The sequence below is a fragment of the Corvus brachyrhynchos genome, unplaced genomic scaffold (genome assembly GCF_000691975.1).
Source record: "Corvus brachyrhynchos isolate BGI_N302 unplaced genomic scaffold, ASM69197v1 scaffold97, whole genome shotgun sequence".
NCBI lineage: Eukaryota > Metazoa > Chordata > Aves > Passeriformes > Corvidae > Corvus > Corvus brachyrhynchos.
This window is the reverse complement of record NW_008239758.1, coordinates 6,191,462-6,215,257: the sequence shown is the minus strand read 5'-3', so window position 1 is coordinate 6,215,257 and position 23,796 is coordinate 6,191,462. Positions and strand designations below refer to the sequence as shown.

At 40.2% G+C, this 23,796-nt stretch overlaps 1 protein-coding gene across 2 annotated transcripts in view; it reads left to right on the top strand.

The window, feature by feature from the left end:
- AGBL1 (ATP/GTP binding protein like 1) overlaps positions 1-23,796 on the top strand; it is a 273,439-nt gene that overhangs the window by 123,100 nt on the left and 126,543 nt on the right. For both annotated transcript variants that reach the window (XM_017742726.1, XM_017742725.1), the window contains exons 19-20: positions 15,632-15,761; positions 20,379-20,510. In XM_017742726.1, coding sequence (XP_017598215.1) covers positions 15,632-15,761; positions 20,379-20,510 — 262 coding nt within the window. The remainder of the gene's footprint in view (positions 1-15,631; positions 15,762-20,378; positions 20,511-23,796) is intronic.

The following is a 23,796-nucleotide window of genomic DNA, read 5'->3' as shown; positions in this document are numbered from 1 at the left end:
GGCAAACTGGTCAACATAGGTACCCTGTCTTATGAGTGGATCTTGTTTTCCTACACCCCACTGGAAATTCACTATTGTTCTGCTGGTAACTGGAAGCGTAACCCAATTGTGCTGTGTAAATTTCTCCTGGTTTTTTTAATCCCTTTTTGTTAAGAACAAACTGTCTGCTTTGTGAACCAATCAGGAACTGGTAGTGAAACATCTGGCTTAAACATCTGCTGGCAGAGGAATATAACAAGTAGCAAACACTGTGTTAGGGTTGTGATGGCAAGGAAACATTTCCTTTGGGAACAGCAAAAGGAAGATGTGTACTGATGCTCCCTTTCCATTGCAACTCTTGCTAGGACCTGATGTTGGATATACACACACAATCTCTTGGAGAATATCTATTTACTGTGTAGAAAAACTGGACAGGTGTTCATTAAAAATGTAACCCACGATTTGGCCGTAAAATGCAGGGCATGGCTTCCCCAAGTGTTGCAGAGATATTTCCTGTGTGGACATTCTGGGCTGAGTTTGAAACACAGATATGTGATCAGGTTAATGGAGCAGCAAAGACATATTTGCAGCTGGAAGCAGACAGCTAAATAATAATAATAAATCAGTAAGTAAATAAATAAAATTCAAGCAGCTCTCTTTTCTGAATGCAATTAAGGAGCTGTGTCCATTCAGTCAGTGCAGTCACTTTGCATTTGATGAAATCCTGAGAAGTGGATGTAAATAATTCTTTGAGAACATAGCTGACTCAAATGTCCCTTTGTAATGATGGGAAACATGTTTTGGAATGAATTTCAACTTAGCTCACTGAATCAGAATACCCAAGGAAGTGATTCTTTCCTTCAAGGCTCTTGAGTTACTTTACACATATGAAAGTAAAAAATATATCCAGCCATTTGTCCTAAGCTTTATTCTTGACACTTCCCCTGCTTCAGGAGGATTTAATAACCTGTAAGAAAAGGGATTTGACTGAGTTTATTACTATTATTATTTTATTCAAGTGGTATCTCCCAAACTGCTGCTGCAGCAAGATTACTTTTGCTTCTTAAGGGAGAGATTAGGTCAATAATAAAACACTGGGATCTTTGAGCCTCCACTGTCTTTAAAAGTTTTCTATCCTGGAGATTTTTTGTGGGATGTAAGTATAGTTTATAGCAAAATTCATAATGGATGCAAACTAATTTACATTGGAACCTGTTCCAAAATATTGTCATTGCTTCAAATAACATCCCTGCTGAGACGGTAGATGTGAGTGGAAGTTGGCAAAGGGAAAAGAAAGAAGGAGGAGACGCCCTGAGGCACTCCAGGAGAAACAATGATGTAACCTGTCACTGAATTATGCGAGGAACTGTTAGGCAACTGGCTGTGGACCATGACAAATCATCCCTGGAGGACCCCATAGCATGAGCAGAAGTAGCTGTGAAGGAACACCATGAAAGCCCAAAGCTGTTGCCGTCTGTGAGGCTGAATGGCTTTGGGCATTTATCTTCATGACCCTGTTCGATGAGGAAGACCTGGTGATTATTTGTCCTCTGGAGTAAGGCAAGAGCATAAGGATTTATTAGAGTAAACAAGGATCTTGGAATAAATGCTGACAGCAAATCAGTCTGACTACTGAATCATCCTATTCCTTTTGTAGGCCAACAGCAGAGATCTTTAAATTAGGTTAATTCCTGCTTGTAGCCTTTCTCTTCCAAAGGGGAAATTTAAACTGTATATTGGAGAATGTCTCTAACATGGGAAAAAAAAAAAAAAATCACCTATTTCCTTTCAATGTCCATTAGTTGTTCTTTGTGACAGATTGAAGAATCATTTGGGGAGAGAAGGATTGAACTCTGGTGTCTTTCTGCCAATTCAAGATAGAGAGCTCTACCCAAAGAGTAGTGCCAGAGCCATAAGTTAGGACAGCCCTGTGGCATCCTATTATCTTCTCACTGCCAGGCCAAACACCCCCTTTTGGCAGTGCTGGGCCCAAGTCCTCCCATTCCAGCAGCTTTCTGGTGTCAGTGATAAACAGTCTGCTCACAATGAAGGGGCTTGGCATTCCTTCCCAAGTGTTGTAGCAGTAGGCAATGCATCTTGTGCCGTGTGTGCCAGCACTGTGTGAGAGCAGGAAAACCCTTTCCAAGGGGAACTTTTCCTCAATGCTTGGCTGATTAGGCAGGTAAAGTGACAGACCTGTAAGAGGCAGGAAGGGAACTGGCAGCTCCTCAACTACCCTCATCTTTATCTACAAAAGATCTCCTGGCCTAGTTAATGTCTTTATGTTACTTAGACAACAGTTTATAGTAGAGCAGCTCCTCTTCTTCTGGAGCTTTACACTTGGAACAAACTGAAAGAGAGGAGGTGTATTTGCAGAGGATGGTTGGTAGAATATTTTTTGTCGTCTTTGATATGACAGCTTTCAACATTTTGGGCACTGTTGGTTTTGGTTTTTTTCTTTCAAGGCTTGCTTTAACTCTTGGAGAGGTAGAGAGATGGTTATCTCTATGTAAGAATGAAATGTGAAATTCCTGAGCAGCAGGGGAAGCTTGAAATGAAACCCTGCAATGGGGAGATGTGTGCTGTATTCGTGTGCTGTCACCCATGAGATCTGTTTTGAGTCTCAGCACCTTTTTCTTCTCTAAATGTTTGATGGGCTTTACTGGGGGATCCAGGAAGGGAAAGATGGCATAGCCACATGCCACAGGTCAAATAAAGCTACACAATAAATGAGTGTTTGAGTGGATGTTAAGCACTAAATAAGTAATGTCTTCTAGTGGTGAATCTATCTTAGACTTACACCTGCTGAATGAGAGCTTTACTTGTACCCTTTAGAGGTTGCACTCAGAAGGAGTCACCAAAATGGATCATTTAGGGTCAACTTGAATATTGAGGAAGGAAGGAATTTTTGGGTTTGGATGTAAACCACCGTTCTGTTAATTCATCCTTAGCATCTGTGAATGATTTGATGCAGCATTTCTTTTGAGAGCAACCATGCTACAGAAGACATGAGAATCCTCCTCTCACAAATGTGAGAAAAGGGCACCATCCCAATCTTTAATCGTTGGACAACTGGAATCATGAGGGTTTTTTTTTTCTCTAAAGTGATTTTACTTTGAAATTCAATGGTTATGTTTTTGTTTGAAGACTTAACACTCACCTCATCACCCCTCCCTGTCTGATGGTGTAAAACTCTGTTCTGTGACTTCTCCCAAGGAACTCATATTCACCTGACTGAAGTGCTGGACTGAAACCACACTGAGCACTTTCAGCCCATTTCCACACCTGTGAAATTAGTGTTTTACTACTGTTTACACACAATTGCAGTTACTGCCTTGCTGCTCAACAGCAGCTGGGGCTGATGGCAGGCCAGCTGCAGCCTGCCACAGCCACCGCTGGAGAGCCGGCATGTATAGCAATGATATAAGATCCAGCCCTACAGTTCCCTAATTGCAGCTGGGATTTTGCAGCTGTGGAGTCACACCATGAGAAATACATTCAAAGCTGCAATTCAGTGAGCATGCTTTTCAGGCCAACAAATTTGCCTTGTGAGCTGGAGAAAAATGAGCTCTATAGACCTAATTCTTCTTTTTTTTTATTCTTTTCCTGGTTGCAATCCCTTTTTTGCTGTCTGTCACTGGTAATTTTCAGTGCTCAGGAATAGAGATAAGCATCCTTCATGGCATCCTTTGAGGACCACTAAGTAATTGCTTTTCAGGCTGTGAACAGCTTAAAAAAACCCCTATGAATGTTTTGCTCTCTTTGAATCATCATTTTTCCATTTTTGTCAAATGTTTACTGTGCAATCTCAGGCAAGTCATTAAACTGTTTTGTAGTTACTTTACCCATCTATACAGTGATGGCAGTAATACCTTAAAGAAGCTTTTTGGGCTTAATTTAATGATTATATAATTGTTTGAAATGTTCCAGTGTTAGTCTGAAAAGAGATGGTCCTATTGAAATGGAGATTTCACACTGAAAGTACATTCACTGCACTCTGAGGGAGGATTAGGGATGCTTAATTTTTTTGAAGAGGGTCGATTTTTATGTTGGGCAGTCAAAAATGGCAAAAAATATGACTGGTTTGGTATACTTTTTTCCCTCACTAGCAAATTTTTGTGATCAAGCTCACCAGCTGCTCAGAAAAATCAACTTTTTGGAAAACTATTTATATTTTTCTCTGGTTATAAACATTGTTATACCTAAACAAAAATTACAGCTATTGAGCATCATACAGCACTATATAGCATTATTAATTACACAATGTTATTGGAAAGAAGCTGATCAAGAAGGGCAGAACAGTGGTCAAAATTTTAGCTAGATCCTATCTTGTAGGCAGCAAGTGACTTCCCTTGCTTATAAATATTCTAAAAATACAAGAGAAGCCAAAATAATTGGCAACCTTGTGCAACCTTTATTCCACCTGATCAGAATGGCCTGCTTGAATATGCACATTGATTTTTGTAGGGGATATTTCTGTGAGCTTATCTGTATTGACTAAATGCTATGCAGCTGAGTCTTTATTCTCTTTTGGTTCTGAGTGGTAGAATTAGCTCAAAGAACAAGGAATCCTGAAGAAATTAAAAAAAGAAAAACACTATTGGGTATAATCAGAATTATTCTAGAGACTTTGTTAGCCTTTTGTTGGTATTTTAAGCAAGCACCACGCTTGAAATTGAGGAAATTTTATTAAGCAAGCACCATCTTGAAATTGAGAATATTTTATTCCTCTATTTTTTTAATGTGAGTCTACTGAGAGAGACACTATAGTTACATCTGCATGGAAAACAATATCCTGAAGTTTCCTAGCAGTGACAGAATATTGTCTTTTTTGGCAAAGAGTTTTGAAAACCTCTTGGTTCCAAGCTGGATCTTAGCACTGTTTCTCCTTAGAGGCAAATGTTGTGCTGCTCTGTAAGTGCAGTACAGCAGTGCTGTCATCCACTTGTTGAGCCTAAATGTGTATTAACAGGTAAAATGTGTTCAGCTCTTCTACATAGATATGCAAAATATTTTTCTCTATAAGGAGATTAAAATGAGTGTTCTTATAGGCAGACAAAAACTGTAGCCCTCGTTTGCTGATTTCTATAAACAGCATGGGACTGTTCTTTGGTTGCTGAGTGCATTTGGCTGTTCTGAGTTGCATCAGCCAGGAGATATAAATTGCTTTTAGTGACACTGTGTCAATTTTTATCCATGGGTCTTCTAAGAGAGAGAGCTATAGCTGTAGATTGCCCTTCTCTCTGTCTTATAGTAAGTGATATAGAGGTTGCACTACAGCTCTCTTCTCTTTTCCTTTTCTCCTTGTCTAAATAAGGGGCTCTGTCAGCCTGGTACTTTGTCATTTACTTTCCAATGAAATATTTCAATTTTTGATCAGGACCTGATATTCTTAACTCACTGAAAAGGGGCAGTGCCACTTATCTGAAAGATTTTTAAACATTTTTCTACCAAAATGAGAGGCTGATCACCAATTTTCTTCATGGCTGTTGTCATGATTATCCGTCAGTCCCCATACATTCAATATAAACATTATACACAATTTGTACCCCTTTAAAAGATGATTCTTCTAGTATGTTGCATTAAAAATGAGTGTGTGGAGGGGTTGGCAGGGAAGAGCTAAGGGGAAAAAGCCCAAAATATTTGGATAAAGCACTGTATCCTCCATTCTGGAATACTGCTGATATCTTCTGAGGCTTCAAGCTTCCTGATTCATATTAAGGAGAGAGTTAAAAATGAAGGCTAAGTACCATAAATTAGTTGACCCAATCCATTTTTTTTTTTTTTTTCAGGAAGCTAGTTAAGAATTTCCTGACTTTGGAAGATGCTGAGTGCTTGCAACTCTATTGAACTTCAATAGGCTATGATGAATAGCTCCATATTTTGAAAAATCAGGTCATTTATTTCAGTATTCAAGTAACTTCACTTTACAAATCTGTTTCAAGAGGGAATTTTTTGATCGTACTAGTCCCCAATTAAAATTTGTCAATTGCTATGCAAAAGCAGCTTAGATTTTTTGCTCACATGAGTATATATGAACCACTTCCATGCATTTGTTCCCATCTAGTGCCCTAGTTTTTCTTCACTAGAAACTTCCAGCAAGACTTGGACTGTTAATATGTTCAGCAAGGTACCCATTGCAAGTCTCTCAGCTCCCCTGAGATTGTGATAGCACCTCTTAGGAATTTTAAATCTTTCTGTGCATCCTGAATTCTCAGTGCCAGCTTTACTTAGCACTTAAATGAGCTCTCTTAAAACTTTGTCCAAGTCTTGCTAGGGTTTGTGAAGCTTTCTGGAAAATTTGTTTGTTTTTTTTTCTTTTTCCTCTGACAGGAATTCTGTCTGCTACTGCTTGTAATATGTGTATATTTAATTTTTTTTTTCCCTGACTGTTTTGCAGTGCTCTGCAAGCCCATCAGGTTTCTCTAGTGGATACTTTATTTTAATAAGTGTGTATTGAATGCTTCGTTTAACTTTACTGTTTTGAAGTGCCCAGAGACACCATGCTTGGATGAGCAGTTATGTAAGTGCAATTTGTTGTGGTTTTTTTAGTATCAGAATTAGGATTCAGCTGAGGTTTGAAGGCTTGCAGTGCATGTGCATGGGGGAAAGTAAACAAATAAAGGAGAGTTTAGTGCATCTACACACCTAACCCTGAACTGCTTTTCTTCTCTGGGACAGCTCTGGTCACTGCAGCTCAGTCTCTCACATGCCCTTCCAGCACTCTGCAGTGGCTGTTGCCTGATGTTTGAGGATGCACTGAAGGGTTAGACCGATGCTAGCAGAGGGCTGAATTTGTTTTGCAGAGAATTCCAGATGCTGAGCTGTTATCTCTTTGTGTCTCCTCGTCATTATCATTCAATAATTCAATAATTATTGCTTGCAAGCCCACCCTGGTGAATGGATTCTTTATTGGTAACACTTTGTTGTTTGCAGGCTGGAGGTGTGGCCTTGGTAGCTGCCAGATTTCATGCAGGGACAATTCGAATCCATCATTTGTCTGGCATTCCTAAAACACATTATTTCCTTTACCTGGGCACTGGAGGAAATCAATCCTTCCTCTGCTCCTCTCTTCCTGAGACATTTACAGAAAGGATGTAGAAGGAGAGATGGTAGACACATTTTTGAGCAGGAAGGTCCACAAGAGAGTATTTGGTTTTTGTTTATTTTTTTTTATTATTATTACTATTGTTTAAATTTTTTTCAGTAACTGCAAAGACTTATTAAAGCACTTGCTATGCATCACTTTCTACCTATTGCAAGAAGTAGTGTCCAGTTATGGTAGTGATGGTATTTTTAGCTCTCTGCTCAAGTCTCTCAAAGCCTTAGTGGTTTCCAGTAATACGTGAGGGAATCAGGCACAGGGTTAGCCAAGAGTTCACAACACTGGAGAGCAGTATTATGTGAGAGTAGGACATCTACAAGGAAGATACTGTGTGCTGGCAAAGAAAGAATTCAAGGTCTGGTAAAATGGAAAATAACCACATCCTTCCAAAGGCAAGTGGAATGTATAACAGAAAAATAAAAGGAGGTGTTTTCATCAGCTTTTTGGGGAGGTTGATTTTTTCGGTGTGGTGTATGTTGTTGGTTGTTTTGGGGTTTTTTTCCTGTTTTCATAGAATGGCTTGGGTTGGAAAGGACCTTAAAGATCATCTATTTCCAGCTTGTCTGCTTTCAGATGGAAGCTGGATTGCAAATGGGTCTGATCCATAAATATTGTTCATCTGCACGGAGGGGAACATTTATTGCAAAGAAAGCAAACAGTGTTTTTATAGGAACTCCTGGGTCCTCAGTGGAATTCACAGGCAGAGTTAGAAATCCCATGTCACGAAGGAGAAATATAAAAAGCCTGGATTCATATGTCTCATTGTGGAGTAGCCTGTGAGGAAATATTACTACATTGCAGAGAGATGATATTTGCTGTGCAGGTAGCCTGTGAGGTTAGTAGAGGTGAAGTCCCATAAAGCTACAGCCCCCTATAGTGGGAATTTCTGATGCTGGTGAAGATATAGCTGTAATGTCTTCATAATCATATTGAGTTTACAACAACTGGGAAAAAAGGTCCAGTGAGGATGGGAGAAAAAGAGGAAATCCTTCTAGGATGAGCCAGAAACACAATCCAGTGTTATCTTCCTTAGCCAGCCCACTACTGCCTTGCAAAAGAAAGAGTTAGCAAGCTTTGCACTTGGGTTTGTGTTATTTTGTAAGCTAAAAATCAGCATATTTCAGTTAATTCTGCTTTTTCAGATCTATAATTTACTAATGGAGGAATTATGTCAGCCTGTGGCCAATTCCACCATAAATCACAGCAGCCTCTTGTGCATTGAGGTCCCTTTTTGTGCTCCTACACTGAAATGAACGACTTGGTCACACAGTAAACCCATCCTGTGCTAAATCTTTCTTAGAGAAGAAAAACAGCATCATTTTTGACCAATGGGGTTTAATACTGAAGGATTAATATGTGAGCCTACTTAGCATTACAGGGGACAACCAACACTGCCTAATCTAGACCAGCCGTGTTTTAAATATTTTTTTTGTAAAGTTTATTATTAACCTCTCTTCAGAAATCAACACAAGAAGTTTGGCAGAACAACCTTTCAGCTTCCTACAGGGCCAAAAATATATGTGCTCAAAAGCATCTTATTTTGGAACACCAGCACCTCATTGTCCTGCAGGTGTGCCTTGCACAGACTTATCCCTGCTGCCTGTTTTTATTGAAGATGGCTGAGGTGACGGAGAACGGGACATATTGCACCTAAGATGAGGAGGAGTGGCTTCAGTCTCCCTCACCTTCATCTCTCTGAGGTCTTCTTGGCTTCTTTCTATTTTTTCCTTTTTTCTTTCTTCCTTGCCAGCTGAGGTCACTGTCCTGCTTTGTTATGAGGTGTCAGCTGGCTAAAACAAGCCTGATGGCCACACAAAGCTGTGCAGGTGCCAGGGTGCTACCTCCTGGACTACCTGGCTAAGGATGGGTTCTAGAAAAAACTGTTGGAGATCTGAAGTCAGTGGAATATATTCTTTTTTTTTTTTTTTTCTGGGCCTTCACAAAACCCTTGCTTGTGATTATCACTTATTCTATGATGCCAAGCTTTGTCCTTCTGCATTGTTTGTTTTGCTTTAAGTTTTAGAACAATCATCTGCAAATTGCAATTCTTAGTGCTTGTTTATATGCAGAGATTGCACTGATTTAACTAACAGATTTTTAAATCTACTCAGTTAATTCAATGCAACCCATATGTGAGCAATTAGCTTAAGTCAGTTAAGAATCCTCTTCAGCTCTATGGATACAAGCCACATTTAAAATAAGAAAGTCAGGATACAGGAATTTGAAACAGGCTAAAGGACATAAATTTAAAAGTAAAGTTTTAGTTAATGTGATATGCTTTCATCAGCTGTCAGGTTCTATTCCTAGTTTTTCATTGATTTACTGCTTTGTTGCACGAGTGGCTTCACTTCTCGATATCCCTGCCTGCAAAATTAGGATTTGCTTGCATCTCTTGTAGGAGGATGTAAGTGGGGCTGTTTGGGAAAATGTTTTTCAGGATTCTTTTGTTTATTCACCCCCTCCCCGTGGAAAGCTTAAGCTTTTCTATGAATAATGCATAATCAAAACTGGAGCCAAATCTTCCCATTTAAAAACAGTGCTTCCGTTTGGAAGTGTCATCACGGTGCTGTCTGGGAGTTGTTTGGCTGCCCTTGCCCAGGCTCTTCCAGCCAAACGACAACTCCCATGTTGCATTATATTTTTGCATCCCACTGAGTTGCTGCCACGGAGTCTTGGTGTTGCATTTAGGGAAAATGTGCCCCCCTCAAGGAGATGCTCTGAAAGAGAGGTGCCCGAGAAACCTCAAATTCGTGTTTTCTGAGACATCTCTCTAAACCAGTTCAGGTGTTTTGGATAGTACAATTTGAGGTTTTGACAAAAAAAATTCAGTTTTGAAGGGAGCAGGTGTTGGATTGATGAGGAAAAGTTAACATTTTCTGCAAAAAGTCGATACAACTGAAAATTGACATTTTCACCCAAAACCAGTGGCTAAGAATGTTGTTCTAAGGCTTTTTTAAATGAATGATATATAGAGTATTTGAAGATCCTCAGAAGAGACTCTTGAAATGACCCCATGTCATGGGCAAGGACCCAATTTTTATTTGCTCCTTCATAAGATACCTCAAAACTTTTGTTACTTGAATTTTTCTCGTAGACAGTGCCAAGTGTGGGCAGCTGCAGGTGAGTGAACAATCTGGTATTTAACGATTACTGCTACTACAGATAGAAGAAATAGAAATGAGCTGGGCATCCTTTGGTGTGGAACGGGGAGGGAGGGTGGCTCCTCCTTGACAATGCTGTTTGCTCACCTTTTCAGCAGCTCAGGTGAACTCCTTGTCTTATTTGATTATGACATTGGCAGCATTAGCTGGGGCGAGGCAGATCTCGTTCTGCATCTCCAAGTGATTTGTGACCAAGTGTGACTTAATGAAATGTGTCCACGGAGAGACAAGGAGCTCTTCTATCAGAGGCAGCTGAGCAAGGATAGAGATATGGTACATGCACGGAACAGGAAGAGTACAGATTGCATCATTTATCTTGGGAAGCAAGGAATTGTCCGTTGCGACAAAATCAGTCGGATGCAGCGAGTGAAATGCTGAAGGCTCATTACGCTAATTAGTATCAGTGCTCAGCTGTAGGGAGGCAAGAAAAAACTGGCAGAGTGATACTTCAGGATAGCATTTGCCCAAGAGGAAGCATTGTGCATCATGGATTCATCAGTCAGTGCTGGGAGGGGAAGGTGGTGCAGCAGCTATGGGCTGAAATGAGACTGGTCCTTTCAGTGGCACCCTTAAATTGGTTGGCACCCAGGTAGCAAAAGTGTCACTCAGGACATGGGTCTGGCCCTGTGTGTGTGTGAGGTGCCATTAAAAAAAAAAGAGAAGAAAGTAATAAAAAACTTCCTCTTAAAGGCCTGGTGATAAAATGAATAGGCAGCATTTCACAGTGCAGTTGAAAAAACATCATTGTTTGGTACTTTATGGGGGTGTCTTAGGAGAAGCTGACTTTTTGGCCTTGTTTGTTATCATCTAGTTAAACAGTGCCATCTTGCCTTGGCACTCCAATGCTAACTGTGGTCTTTAATCTTGATAAAAAGAGGTTTGGTAGTAAGATGTGGTGCTAATGAGGTTGGAAGACAATTAACATTGCAGTAGGTCATGCATAAGAAAGGAGGGGAGTATGATTGTGTCTTAGGAATGAAATACATGCCTGAAGAAAAGAGAGATGGAATAGGGATTGTAGCTCCTGGACTCCCAGCTGTTTTGGTTATGCTGGGAAGGCAAACTGCTCTTGAGCCTGGTTTTGTTATACACATTTTAGCATTCATGTTGCAGTCAGAAGGAAAGAGAAGGATGGGCAGTGAATTGTTGACTGCAGTAGTGCTGATGAGAACTGTTTCATTGTAAAGCCTCCAAAATTTGCATTATTCTGGTGATATTCCATTTCTGAAATAATCATTGGCATCACAGGGTCATACCAGGATGCAATGTAGCCGTTATGGTTACAGCACATGGACTTGAACAAGGCCAGAGTCAAAGACAGAAAATAATGGTTATATTTCTGACACCCTCCATTAAAATATGAAGGAGGGCTTTGCTGTTGCTGCTGCTTCCTCACATCAACAAGTCTTGATCTCTGGAAAAATTTAAAATTAAAAGAAATAAAGGATTTTCTATCCATCTTATTTTTTTCCCTTCATGTTGCTCTGAGTTTTCTGATTGAGAGGACCAAAACACCTTAATACAAATGTTTCAGCTTTCATCCTAGGCTGCTGTTATTTATAAAGTCCAGCATGCTGTGTCTGGTTGAAGCTGCCTCATGCTGCTCAATGGCATCCTGATGTTTACTTGTGCCTGCTGCCTTTTATACAGATACTCTCATCCTGCACTGGTACTGCTGTCTGCTTTTAAGATGCACAGTGAATGGTGATTCTCCTGTCTACATATCAAACATGATACATCCCTTTAGATTTTATATTTCCCTGTGCCCCAGGTGCTGTTATTATCAGTTCTGACATCATTCATTCAATATGATGGCTCCTGTCTTTCCTTTTATCTGTTATGGACAGGCAACTGGGAAACATTTTATCTTCCAAGCACAGCAACATATTTTCTTTAAATAGTGACTTTTCTCTCTCTCCATTTCACTCTTTCTTGTCTAATATCTTGTGTATTATTCTTATCCTCAATCTCTTTACTATGCAATCCTGTTCAGTTTTGTTTTTCCAGTGTTTCTCATCCCCTGCCATTTTTGTACCTTTGTGGGACACAGGCTCACTGCAGTCAACTGAAAGGTTCCATTTAACTTATAAAGCCTCAGGTTAGGACTGGGTAGGATCTCTCCATCCATACACATGGCTTGTGCAGAGTTTTGTGTCGTATCTGAGGTTACTTTGCCCTCAAAGACAAGGATGTCCTGGCTGTTTAATAGTAGAGAGGGCAGGACTACAACAGATCAGATTTGTGAACAAGAGAAACTCAGTTTAACTATTTTGGATATCTCTGGGTAATGCACTTGGGTTGAAGATACGTAACAATTATCAGAATTACAGGTACTTTGTATAGAGACAAAGAAGTGGGGGTTTTTAAATTGGAATTCTTTCTGGAAATTGTTTTTGTAGTCTTGCTAGTGCTGCAAAGGAGAAAAGACATGTAAAGCGTTTAAAGGAAATACAATAGCTTGGAAATGTGTTGTAAGAAATGCCTTTGATTTGTGTAGTGAATTTCATTAAATCCTGCCAAACATTCAAAGCCAGTATCAGGTCTCCAGCCCCTTTATTTGCTATCAGCACTTGAAATCAGCTTAATATTTTACCTTCACCCTTGGCTGCAGAGCATAACAGGCAAAACCACTATCTATGCATGTCATCACTATCAGGAAAGACAGAGAAGAAATGAAGGGATAAGGAGAAACAGGACTGGCAGGGAACAGTCATGTTCAAAAGTAAACAGATTTTAGCAGTATGAAGGAAGGACAGAGCAGGGTGGGAAAAATCAGCCTCTTGTAACTAAATTTAAATTCTGCATCTCCATAAGAGCTGTGCATACAGCCAAGCTGAGAGCTAATATTTAAAGGTTTAAATGAGCAGAGATGTTAATCTTTGAAGGGACAAAGCTGAATTTTGTCCCTAGCTCTTGCTTTTATGCAGAGATGTTACCTTCTTTCCATACAGTTCTTAAGAACTTTCAAATTACTGTTTTAGAGTTGGATTGCACTTTTTAAACTTGCTAAGCACAGCAGCACCTGTGGACTGCAGAGCTGGGGATTGTCTTGTCATAGTCACCTCTGAAAAAAATCACAGTTTATGTCAGAGCAACAGAATTGGTAAATTGTATTATGGACCTGATTAGGAGTTTTTCTCATGTGACAGATCGTGGGATTTCTTTATAATTACTGAAGAGATAATGAACATTTTTATAAGCTTTTAGTTTAGTCTGAAAAATAAAAATTGCATTTGGTAGTGGTTTAATGTTAGTCTCTGTATTCACTGAGTCCTTTTAGAAACAATTTTCAGCTGTTGTTATTTCTACTCCCCTTTATGCTGGACTCTTCTGGTGTGTACTAAGGCATTTTAGCAGAGGGGAATGTGGATGGTTTGAGTAGGCATAAACTAATACAGATTCCCACAGGAAAGGGGGGAATAGTCGGCTTGGGGGGTGACCTATGGCATTGTTGAAAACTATTTCTGTGGGTCAGAAACAACAAGACTCCCTCCTGGTTTTTCTTCTTGATAGCAAATTAAAGCATGGGAATTCAAGGACAGCTATCATTCTTTCCTTCAGAATGAAAATTCTGTTGTTATTTTCAATTAGTTTTGCTCCCTGGTACAGTTGTGATGGAGGAAGATATCACAGTCTTATTCAAGGAAGCGTTTGGGTTTTATTTTTTTTGCTGGTCACATTGGATAAAGATGAGTTTCTTTAAGCAATTCAGTGACTTTCTCTGTGGTATTGTACCTATCGAAGGCAAACTGTGTAAGCACACAAATTCTTGACAGAAATACAGCTGCTCATCTCAGTTGAGCAGCTGTTGTCCTGAAGATCAGGGGAGGTGAGCCTAAAGGTAACTTTATCTGAAGAGCCCTTAAGAAACACAACAGAAACTGTCATGTTTTCGTGCAGAATTTTTGGCAGAAGCCTCCCAGCAGCATTTGTTGACTTCCCAAATGTTAGCTATTGCTAGTGTTTTCTGATTTGCTGAATGAGTAACATGGGAACTATGGATTATGAGGAAATAAGGGAATTCAGATAACTGAAACTAGAGTAAACTTGGAATGGATCTTGTGGTGTTGCCAGAAACCCCAAGATGCCATTAAAGACACTGCTTTTCTGCATTAAAGATGTATAAAAAATTCTTAGTGAATCTTATTATTTCTTTGTCTTCCATTTTTAACCAGTTCTCCATTATTCCCACCTCTCTAAAAAAAAAAAAAAGCATTCCTCCTTTTTGGGACCCTTTTTTTTCAAGCATTAGGCAAGGCATTGATAATGCTCAAGATGCCACGTGCAGCAGACCCTAACCTCTGTCAATACAAAGGCAGAACCCATCTCTATGAGTACATTTATATTTTAATTTGCTCTAGGAGGTTGGTGCAGCGAAGCTGGATGCAGCTCCACAGCTAGAAATTCATCCAACATTTAGGATGTTCTAATTTTTTTTTTGAAGAAGAAGCATCCCAAGTGTACAGTGCCACCAGAAGCATTCTAGTGGATAATTTGGAGATGATGAAGACCTACCACAATATCTCATACGCTGGAGGGTTGATTCCTGAATTTTATCACCACACCGTGATTTGAAAATTATCAACCAAATTACAGCAAATCCTTTGAAGAGTGTAAGGCTCTGATCTACATAGTCACTAACAAGGGAGATTAGTTGAATTTTTCAAAATTGCACAGTGCTGTACTGCTCCACATGGTCAAATATCCTGCACAATCTTCCACTGATCACTGAGTCAGTAAGAGAATATGTTGTAACTAACTAAGAGAAACGTTTCCTCAGTGCAAATCTGGGATCCTCACTTAGCTTTTTATCCAGCCTTTGCAGTGAAGCTGGGTAATTGTTCTACATAATGCTCTAGCAGGCACCATGATTTCTGTGATGGGCTTTAGATAGAGACATTTCCAGTGAGTAGAGAAGCTTAAATGAGACACCCAGCTCATCTCATTTAAGTACATTCATATTTCAGACTGGTCAATGAGGTTTGAGTGCCTGTCTTCAATTAGAATGAGTAGAAGTTGTACATGCTTGTTTGCTCTGGGGGTTTTGAGAATTCATAGCACAGAATTTAGAACATTTCTGAAGACTCTTTTTCTACATGGTCTTTTGATTTGTGCCTCCTTAGCTAAATGAAAACCTACATTTATGCGCAGGACTGCAATTATGTGAACCTTAGAAGGAAAGGAAATTGTAAAATTCTTATACTATAATCACCTGTGAAATATAATAGGGATTATTGGTTAATTCCAGCTCAGAGTTATAATAAAACCATTATATCTGTGTTCTATGGACATTCCCCGTCCTTGTGCCAGGGCTTGCCAGGATTGGAAACACTTTGGAATCAGCTGTTGTTTTGGCAGTTTGTGATGTGTTGCTTTCTGATTTCAGCCACCGTTGTTCACTGAGTGGGGATGATCTCAACAGGCAGTGGCTGACACCCAGTTCCCAGCTGCATCCAACAATTTACCACACCAAAGGTCTCCTCTATTACCTGCGCAGCATCGGCCGGGCTCCTCTGGTGAGTCTCTTCCAGGTTCTTTTTGCGGGATTCTGTGAGTGGATTGATTATTGTACTTGTGTGAACAGTCTTGTTTCGGAGCTGGAGTGATTTGGGAGCATCACGTGCCGTTATGCTTTCATCTTATGGAATTGTTTTGAAAGCCTTGAATATTTATTACCTCTTGAATCTTCTAACCAGCAACTCCAAATTTCAGAATCCCTGTATACCAGGGATAAAGATGAGAAAATGAATTCCTTAAAGCTCTTTATATCCTCAAAGTTCTCCAACTAAGCTAAATATTATGAGTAGGTTATTGCTATCTTCATGGAAGCGTTAGGAGAAATTCCAGAAAGATTTAGTCTAAATGGGCTATGCTGAAGCCCATGCAATCACAAAAACAGAGGAAGCAGCCCTCAAAGGGTGTGAACTTCCATGCTGCTTTGGTGATGGGAAGAAAAGGACTGGGTTTTGGGGCTACCATAAATTCATGAGATGGGTCTCGTCTCAAAGCTGCAACTGGGACAGGGCTGGGATCCATCCCATCTGCTTAGTTACCCAGCAGGAGGAAAAGATAGTTCTGAGACCTCAGGAGGAAAACCACAAGGAGCTTCACATGGTGACAAACAGGTGTGGATACACGGACTGGCAGGTTTGTTGGGGATAGCTACAGCAGGCAGGAAATGTCCAAGTGCACCAGAGTCCCTCTGGGTTTGGTGAGAAAAGCCCCAAACAGGGTGAAAATGTCTGTGAGCTTCTCTAGGAGAATTCTTGCAGTAATTTGGTTTTTGTCTAAGCTGACAGCCCTGAAATTTGTCTCTGTAGGCTGAGGAATATTGTGGAAACTCATCTCAGAGTTGCAAATTGAGTCACCAACATTTTCCTTTGGTTCAGAGCAGTGTAGGATGAGTCTTGTTCTACCTTGTAATTTGCTGTCTGGTCTCTTTTAGTACACGACCCTCCTTGTCGTATTCAGGTGCACAAAGTTGAACACTCAGTATAAGTTTTCATCATTGTTGAGCGAAGGGAGACTATTGATTCTACCATCTCCCTCACTCACAGACTGCATGTCAGACTTCATAAACTGATTTTCCTTTGCCTTTGAAGAGTGCATTGATTTTAGTTTATACATTATCAAAAATGCCTTTTCCCTCCTTCAGAAGAGAGCTTGGGGTGGGGGGGAGGTTTGTTTGTTTTGTTGGGTTTTCTTTTAACCTCTAAGATCCCATGGAGCTAAATTCACTGATAGCCAAATGATTTCTGTGAACTGATTTGGTTTAACTTATCCCAGGGATGTGCAAACACCTTTTCTTTAAAGTGATGAAAAGCTGCTTGAAGGAGAAAAGCAAAGAACTTTAGCAGCCCTTCAAACCAAAACCCACTTCAACACTTTAGTTAACAAAAAAACATCCTGTTAGGTGCTGGGGTTTTTTTGCTTCCCTTTTTGGCTGTGGGAACCCTAATGGGACCAAGGGACTGGATGTGCTGGGACGTTGCTGAGAGTCTCATCTCTAGTGAAGAGCAGGATGCCCTAAAGGAGGAAAGAACTTCCAATAGACCAGAAGGCTGTGAGCAGAGTTTGCTGCCTCTCAAAGGCATTATTTCAAGCTTGGAAACAAGCATGGCCCACAAGGATGTGCTCATTGAGAGGAAAAAACCCTTAAGCATGTCAAAACTGGCATTTAATGTCCTGTCACAATGTTATTAAGGGGAAAAAAAAAAAGACTTTACATGGAAAAAAAAAAAAGAAGTTTCAAAAAATTCTGTTTTCCAACAGATTTTCTTGCTTTCCACTTTATATATAGCTTTTCCTTTATTTTAAAAGGTACTTGGTTCTGTGACTCATAGGGAGGGTTGTTTTTGAGCTAGAAGGCAGTCCTTACCTTTCGGATGATCAGTGCTGATAAATAACTTTAAATAGATTAAAAAATTGTGCATGTCTTTGAGTCATATCCCAGTGAGTGCAAGCTTGGGAGTCTGACTGGTTTGTGTGTCTCAGTGTCCCAGCCATATGGAAGGACAGGCTGGAGAAAAAGCACTGGGAGATGCCAAGTTTGCTCAGTGTTTGCCCAGACATATCCCAGGAAGAATTCTGTTTTGGGTGCTCAGACTCCAAGATATCTCTTAGCCTTGGCTGAATGGTGAGACATAAGCTACCCTGTCGTGTGAAAATCAGGCAGAAGGATGTACTATAGAGAATAATTGAGTATAAACATTGGGAGTGACTGCAGTATCCAGTCAAATTAATTAAAATGTAGTGCTATGCAACTTGCAAATAGAATGAAAGTGTTTTCAGTGTCACTGACGCTTCTACTGTGGAAGCTAGTGACACTCAGTGAAAGATTCCATGGCCCGAACCAGCTGCCAAATTACAGAACCTGGCCTTGGTAATCATTTACCAGTAAAGAAGTCTCATTCCAGACCTGTCACTAAGGTTTCTTGAGGTGCAGAATTATAGACCTGCTGCTGATCAGGCAGCCCCACTCTCTGATCATCCCTGTGAGGTTTCTGATAAATAATGTTTTAGGCAGATAATATATTGGTTTTTGTGTGTTGTAATTCTGTAAATTGGAAGGTAATTGATACCCAGTTGAGCTGAGTTCTCTGCCTTGAAATGAGACAAAAGCTGTAAAATCCTCTTTGATATTCATAGAAATACATCCTAGATGGTAACTCTGGTTAACCTAAGCTATGACTGTATTGCTGATAGCTTAGATGAAACACTAGCTGGAAAAATGTGTCGTTAAGAGAATTAATAAATGCAGCTCTTTGGAAGGAGGCATTCCAGGATAATTGTGCGTGGATCAGAGTTGTTGCTGGGTAGGTGGCTGTTCACATGCTTCAGGTGTGGAACCTGCAGGCCCCCAGCCCCACAAAAAGATCTGGAGATGAGTGGTGGTATGGGAAGGGAAGCTTACAAGACAGAAAACAAAGGAAGCAGCAGCATGCAAGTTCTGGGATGTGTATAATTGTCCATCTGACTGGTTATTATGTGTGCCTCAGCCTCTCCAGTACGGCACTGTCAGAGGAGCTGGGAGAGTGTACGTGCTTGGATCCCAGATAAATAAACTCCCTGACATGCTGCAGCTAAACTTAGTTACTGTAGAGCTGGTAAATAAGCAAGCTAGGGTAAGTCTTGCCCTAAGAGTTGGTGGAAGAAGCTCATGTTCTCCATCTGTTTCTCCCCTTTCATGTATGTATTTAGGTAAGAATATGGGTGGGAGTGTTGATCTGCAGGAGGGTAGGAAGGCTCTGCAGAGGGACCTGGACAGGCTGGATCCCTGAGCTGACAGTGAGTGGATGTCAGACTCTCCTCCCAAGCAGGAATTGACAGGACAAGAGGAAATGGCCTCAAGTTGTGCCAGTGGAGGTTTAGATTGGATATGAACAAGAAATTTCTTCTCTGAAGGGTTATCAAGCATTGGCACAGGCTGCAGAGAGCAGTGGTGGAGTTGCCATCCTTGGAGGTATTTAAAAGATCTGCACTTGTGGCACTTGTGGACAGGGTTTAGTGGCGGCAGTGTTGGGTAACGGTTGGACCTGATGGTTTTAGAGACATTTTCCAACCTGAAAGGTTCTATGATCCTATTTTTTCACCCCATATTTTTCCCCCATCTCTACATGGACCCATAATTTTTCTCCCCCTTCCTATTCATCTGTCTCCAACAAATAAGTCCTGGAAAACTGTTTCAATGAAATCTTGGTGCTCCTTTCTCCTCAATAGTGAATGCTGGTTTAAAATGAAATAATTCCTTCTCTTTAGAGATTCCTATATTTTAATTGACAGATTCCTGAACATTCCTGATTAAGACATGGCGAATATATGTAACAGCCATGTGTACACTGACTTCATATCTCAGAGGGCACTGAGATTGATTATTCTCTTAGACTTGGGTCAATATTTACCTCTTGGGTCATTAAATTGTGATTTTCATTTCCATGGGAATCAATATCTGCCTATAAAGGCAATCAAAACTTCCTCTAAAACTGGGAATGTGCCTTGTGCCTGGTTTGTATGACAGCTGACATGAGAGATGGATTGGATAGACAGGTAGATTAGTGTAGAATGAGGTTATTTGCCTTGAATAGGGGTCATTTTCTGTGCTTGACTTGCAGGAATTCGTGCAAAGATCTGACAATACCATTGCACAATTATATTTTCCTGAAAATTATGTAGCATGGGTTTTTAAGTTAAAGATGACAAAGCAATGATTAATCGCTTGGGAAGGCATAGATTTCAAATCTCATGAGGATAAAGCTGGAATTAGGAATTTAAAAGCAGAAAGAGCCTGACAAATTGCTCCATTGTGGTATCAGGAGTTCCCATGAACCCTTAGGTCCCTGAGTTGCCATGGATTCTTGCACAAGTGTCATGTTTATTTCTGCTACAGACAGAAGTGCACTAGGCTTGACTCTGGACCCCTGAGATCATGTCAGACCAAATAAATAAACCAAGATACAAGTGACTAATGAAGTCTGACACAGGTCAAAGGCATGGCCCAGAGTCTAAGCTTCTGCAAAGACACCTAAAAAAAAAAATATTGACACCTCCCTGCCACAGTCTAATAGTGCTTATTATGATGAACCAAGAAACCTTTCCAATGTTCAAGATTTTGCCTCATTTTTTCCTCTCTGTAGGTGTTCTGTGACTACCATGGGCACTCCCAGAAAAAGAATGTGTTTCTCTATGGCTGCAGCATTAAAGAGACGTTGTGGCAAGCAGGCTGCATGGTTGACACAGCAGTTGTCACGGAAGATGTTGGCTACAGGGTAGGTCCACTTGGTTCCTTCCTTAATTCCCAGTCTGTGTGTGCTTACATATTCAAAATATTTAAGATAAGGTCACCTCAGAAATTTTTGCAATAGGGTGCAAGATTTCCTTGCTCCAGAGGAATAATGGTCCAGCGAGTTTAGTCACATGTAATATCCTCATGCACCAGGTATAAGGGACCCATCTACTGACAGTATATTTGCTATTTATTTCATTTTAATAAAATGATGCACTATAACATTTGGCTGCAGGCTAATAGGACGGACATATTTTTGTGTGGTGTATAATTTCTAAATATACATACAATTTTGTCCTCACTACCCTTCCCATTATACAAAAATAAATAGGAATTATGTAATGTTAACTGAGAAAATAATGGTGTTCCACAGTTCTGCTCAATTGAATTTCTTCATCACAAAATGCTCCTGGTTCCACTGAAAACACAAGATAATTGAGTGGATGCCAAACAAATGTAACATAGTGAACCAATCTCTAGAGCAAGCATCTGGTGTCATACCTAGGAATTTTTTTTTTAATTTGAACAAATTCTAAATTCTGTTTTATTTCTGCTTCATGGAAATTTCTTGTTCATCAAACTGTTCTTTGGATTTCCTTTTCAACTCTCTTTTTTTTTGTGTCTGTTTAAATTATGTTTTCCTATTAAACAAGCTTTTTCAGGAAAAAGAGATTTTATAAGCTCCAATTCTACTCTTAAAAAATGTTAATTTCACAAAACATTAATTGTAGCCTTAAACTGATTATAGAGTTATAGCTTGGATCACTCAAATCTGAAAGAGGTTGAAAAGTCTTTGTCAGTTTATGCCTCTGTATAATTTTTGCTACTTCAGCATAAATACTTGTTATCCTTCCATGAGACTGTCGTGTTTTCCGAGCTCATCTTATGGAGCTGCACCCTGAAACTTTACTGGAGGGCTCCAGCATCGTCTGTGAGGGGTCTCTGGGCAAACATTGATTCTTGAGGAAAGCAGGGAGGGTTCTCATAGCCAGGGCATCTTTGGCTGTGTTTGAATTCCAGGAGCTTGCGAAGGCAGAGGAGGGCTCGCTGCTGCACAGACAGAATTCAAATGTTACTGTCAGTGTTTGGAGCCTGACCTGAATCTGCAATGAAGACAGGCTCCAAGGCTGTCCAAGAACACTCTGCAGTGGCCCATAAGAAAGGTTTTTACTGCTCAAATCCTTTCTTTTGCACTAAATGGGAGGTGAGTGCTTGCTGCAGGTCCAGACAATGGGTCACCCTCTCCCTGTTTAGGCTGGGGAAACTGGGTCTGTGGTGGGACACATCTACAATGGCAAACCGGCAGATACCCAGCCCTGCCTCAGACCTGCTGCCTTGCACTGTTTGCACAGGTTTCTTTCCTGCCTCCTCCAGGTAATGGGAATTAATCTGGCTTCCATGATTGATTTTCCTCCTCAGGGACAGAAACCAAATACCTCAAGAAAATTATGGGTTTTGGAAGAGCCTTTGCCTCATACGTTATAGATTCAGCTGTAGCCCTTGGCAATGTACAGAGTCCTCCTTGCCTTTAATATTTGGTGGCCTTGGGTGCCTTGCACAGTGTTGGCATTGTAATCCCAACCTTTTGATAAACATTCCAGGCTCCTTTGACAGCAATCTCTGCAGGGACATTAGTAAAGAAATAAAATTCCATTCTTTTCAAATGGGATTGGAGGTTTATGGATGGGGTTCAGTGTGAGTGGAGCAGCTTCCTTTGCTGTCACACATGATAAATCCAGACGTGTGAGAGACACGGAACACAGTCACACTGCTGCACTATCATAAAAGCCTCCTTTAAAGGGATGTGTTTGCATGCAAAATATACTATTGAAAGATAATTAATGAGAAGAATCAATAGAGAAGAAAGAGCCATTAATGTGAAATTCAGTGAATGCAGGTAAAATGAAAAGAATATTAAATTCGGGTTTGCTAATGCTTCTAAATGAGTCGTGTACACGGAGACATTACTGTTATCTGCCAGTATTTTTATTTAATTAAAAGATTGATTATGCAGGTAATTTGAATTTCTTTAAAAAGCTAAAGTGGATTAGGGTTCTGATTATTGTATTTGATGTGATAAGTTTACAAAATTTTGGGTGTGGGTTCAGATAAGGGTACATGGAGTTCACATACAGTTTAACTGGGTCTCATGGTTGTGCTGAGGCTTATAAACACCTGAGCTGTATGGCTCCGCTGCTTTTTTTTTTTTACTTCCTGCTTAGTCAAAACTCAGGAGAACCTGGAAGCTGTGCATGAAACTATAAAATTTTGTGATCTTTGTGCAGCAAGTGGCAGCCTGAAGTCAGTGCAGAAATGCTGGATGCTTTGTCAAAGGCAAGAAGTGAATTTTCAAGGTTTCTCTGTTCAGTGTGCCCACAGGAAAGAGAGTGCTGCAGTTCTCAGTAACACACTGGAGATCTTGGCTTAAGAGCGAGGCTTGAGGTGGTCTCAGATTTAAAGTGAAATTTTTTGCTTTGTTCCAGTTTTCTCTACCTCAGTTTTTTCATCTGAAAAATGGACCTTTTATGGAACTGGAGGGGACCAGTGATGACTGCAGCCAAAATATACTGAAAAATGAAATATGTATAAATGAAAGATATGTACGGTTAACTAGTTTACAAGAGATACTGCAAAATAATTTAGACCGAATATGTATCACTCATATCGAGCGTGTTTAAGGAAAAGACATTATTCAGTCACTTTCAAACCAAACATTCACATAGAGTGATGTGAAGTAAAGCCTGAAAGAATAGAACTACAGTTCCTCAGAACTGGTGAAACTGGTGGTTATTGGAAAGTGAAATTAGCTGGTTGGTTTTCACTACCCAGACTGAATGAAATTCAAGGGTAAATGCCACTAGCAATATGTTGGAACTCCTTCTGTAGGATTCCATTTGGTTCAGGTGCTTTAAGAAAGCTGTCATAAAACAAATAATGAATGTTTTAATTTTGCTTGGTCTCCCCTAGGTGGATCAAATGGTGTTTTGGCACGTGTTGTGGTTGGTGTAGCAGCACTGAAGTTCAGGCACACACAGACATAGCCCACATGCGTGTGTATGTGTATATACAGTACCCAACAGTCCACACTGAAGTTCAGGCACACACAGACATAGCCCACCATGCGTGTGTATGTGTATATACAGTACCCAACGGTCCCGTCTATTCATTAGCACTAGGTGTGCTCTATGTAGCGGTTATCTGTTTTTATAGAGTGTAAAAATAGCACATTTAGCCCTCTGTAATGACTAAGTAATTGTTGCCTCTGTACT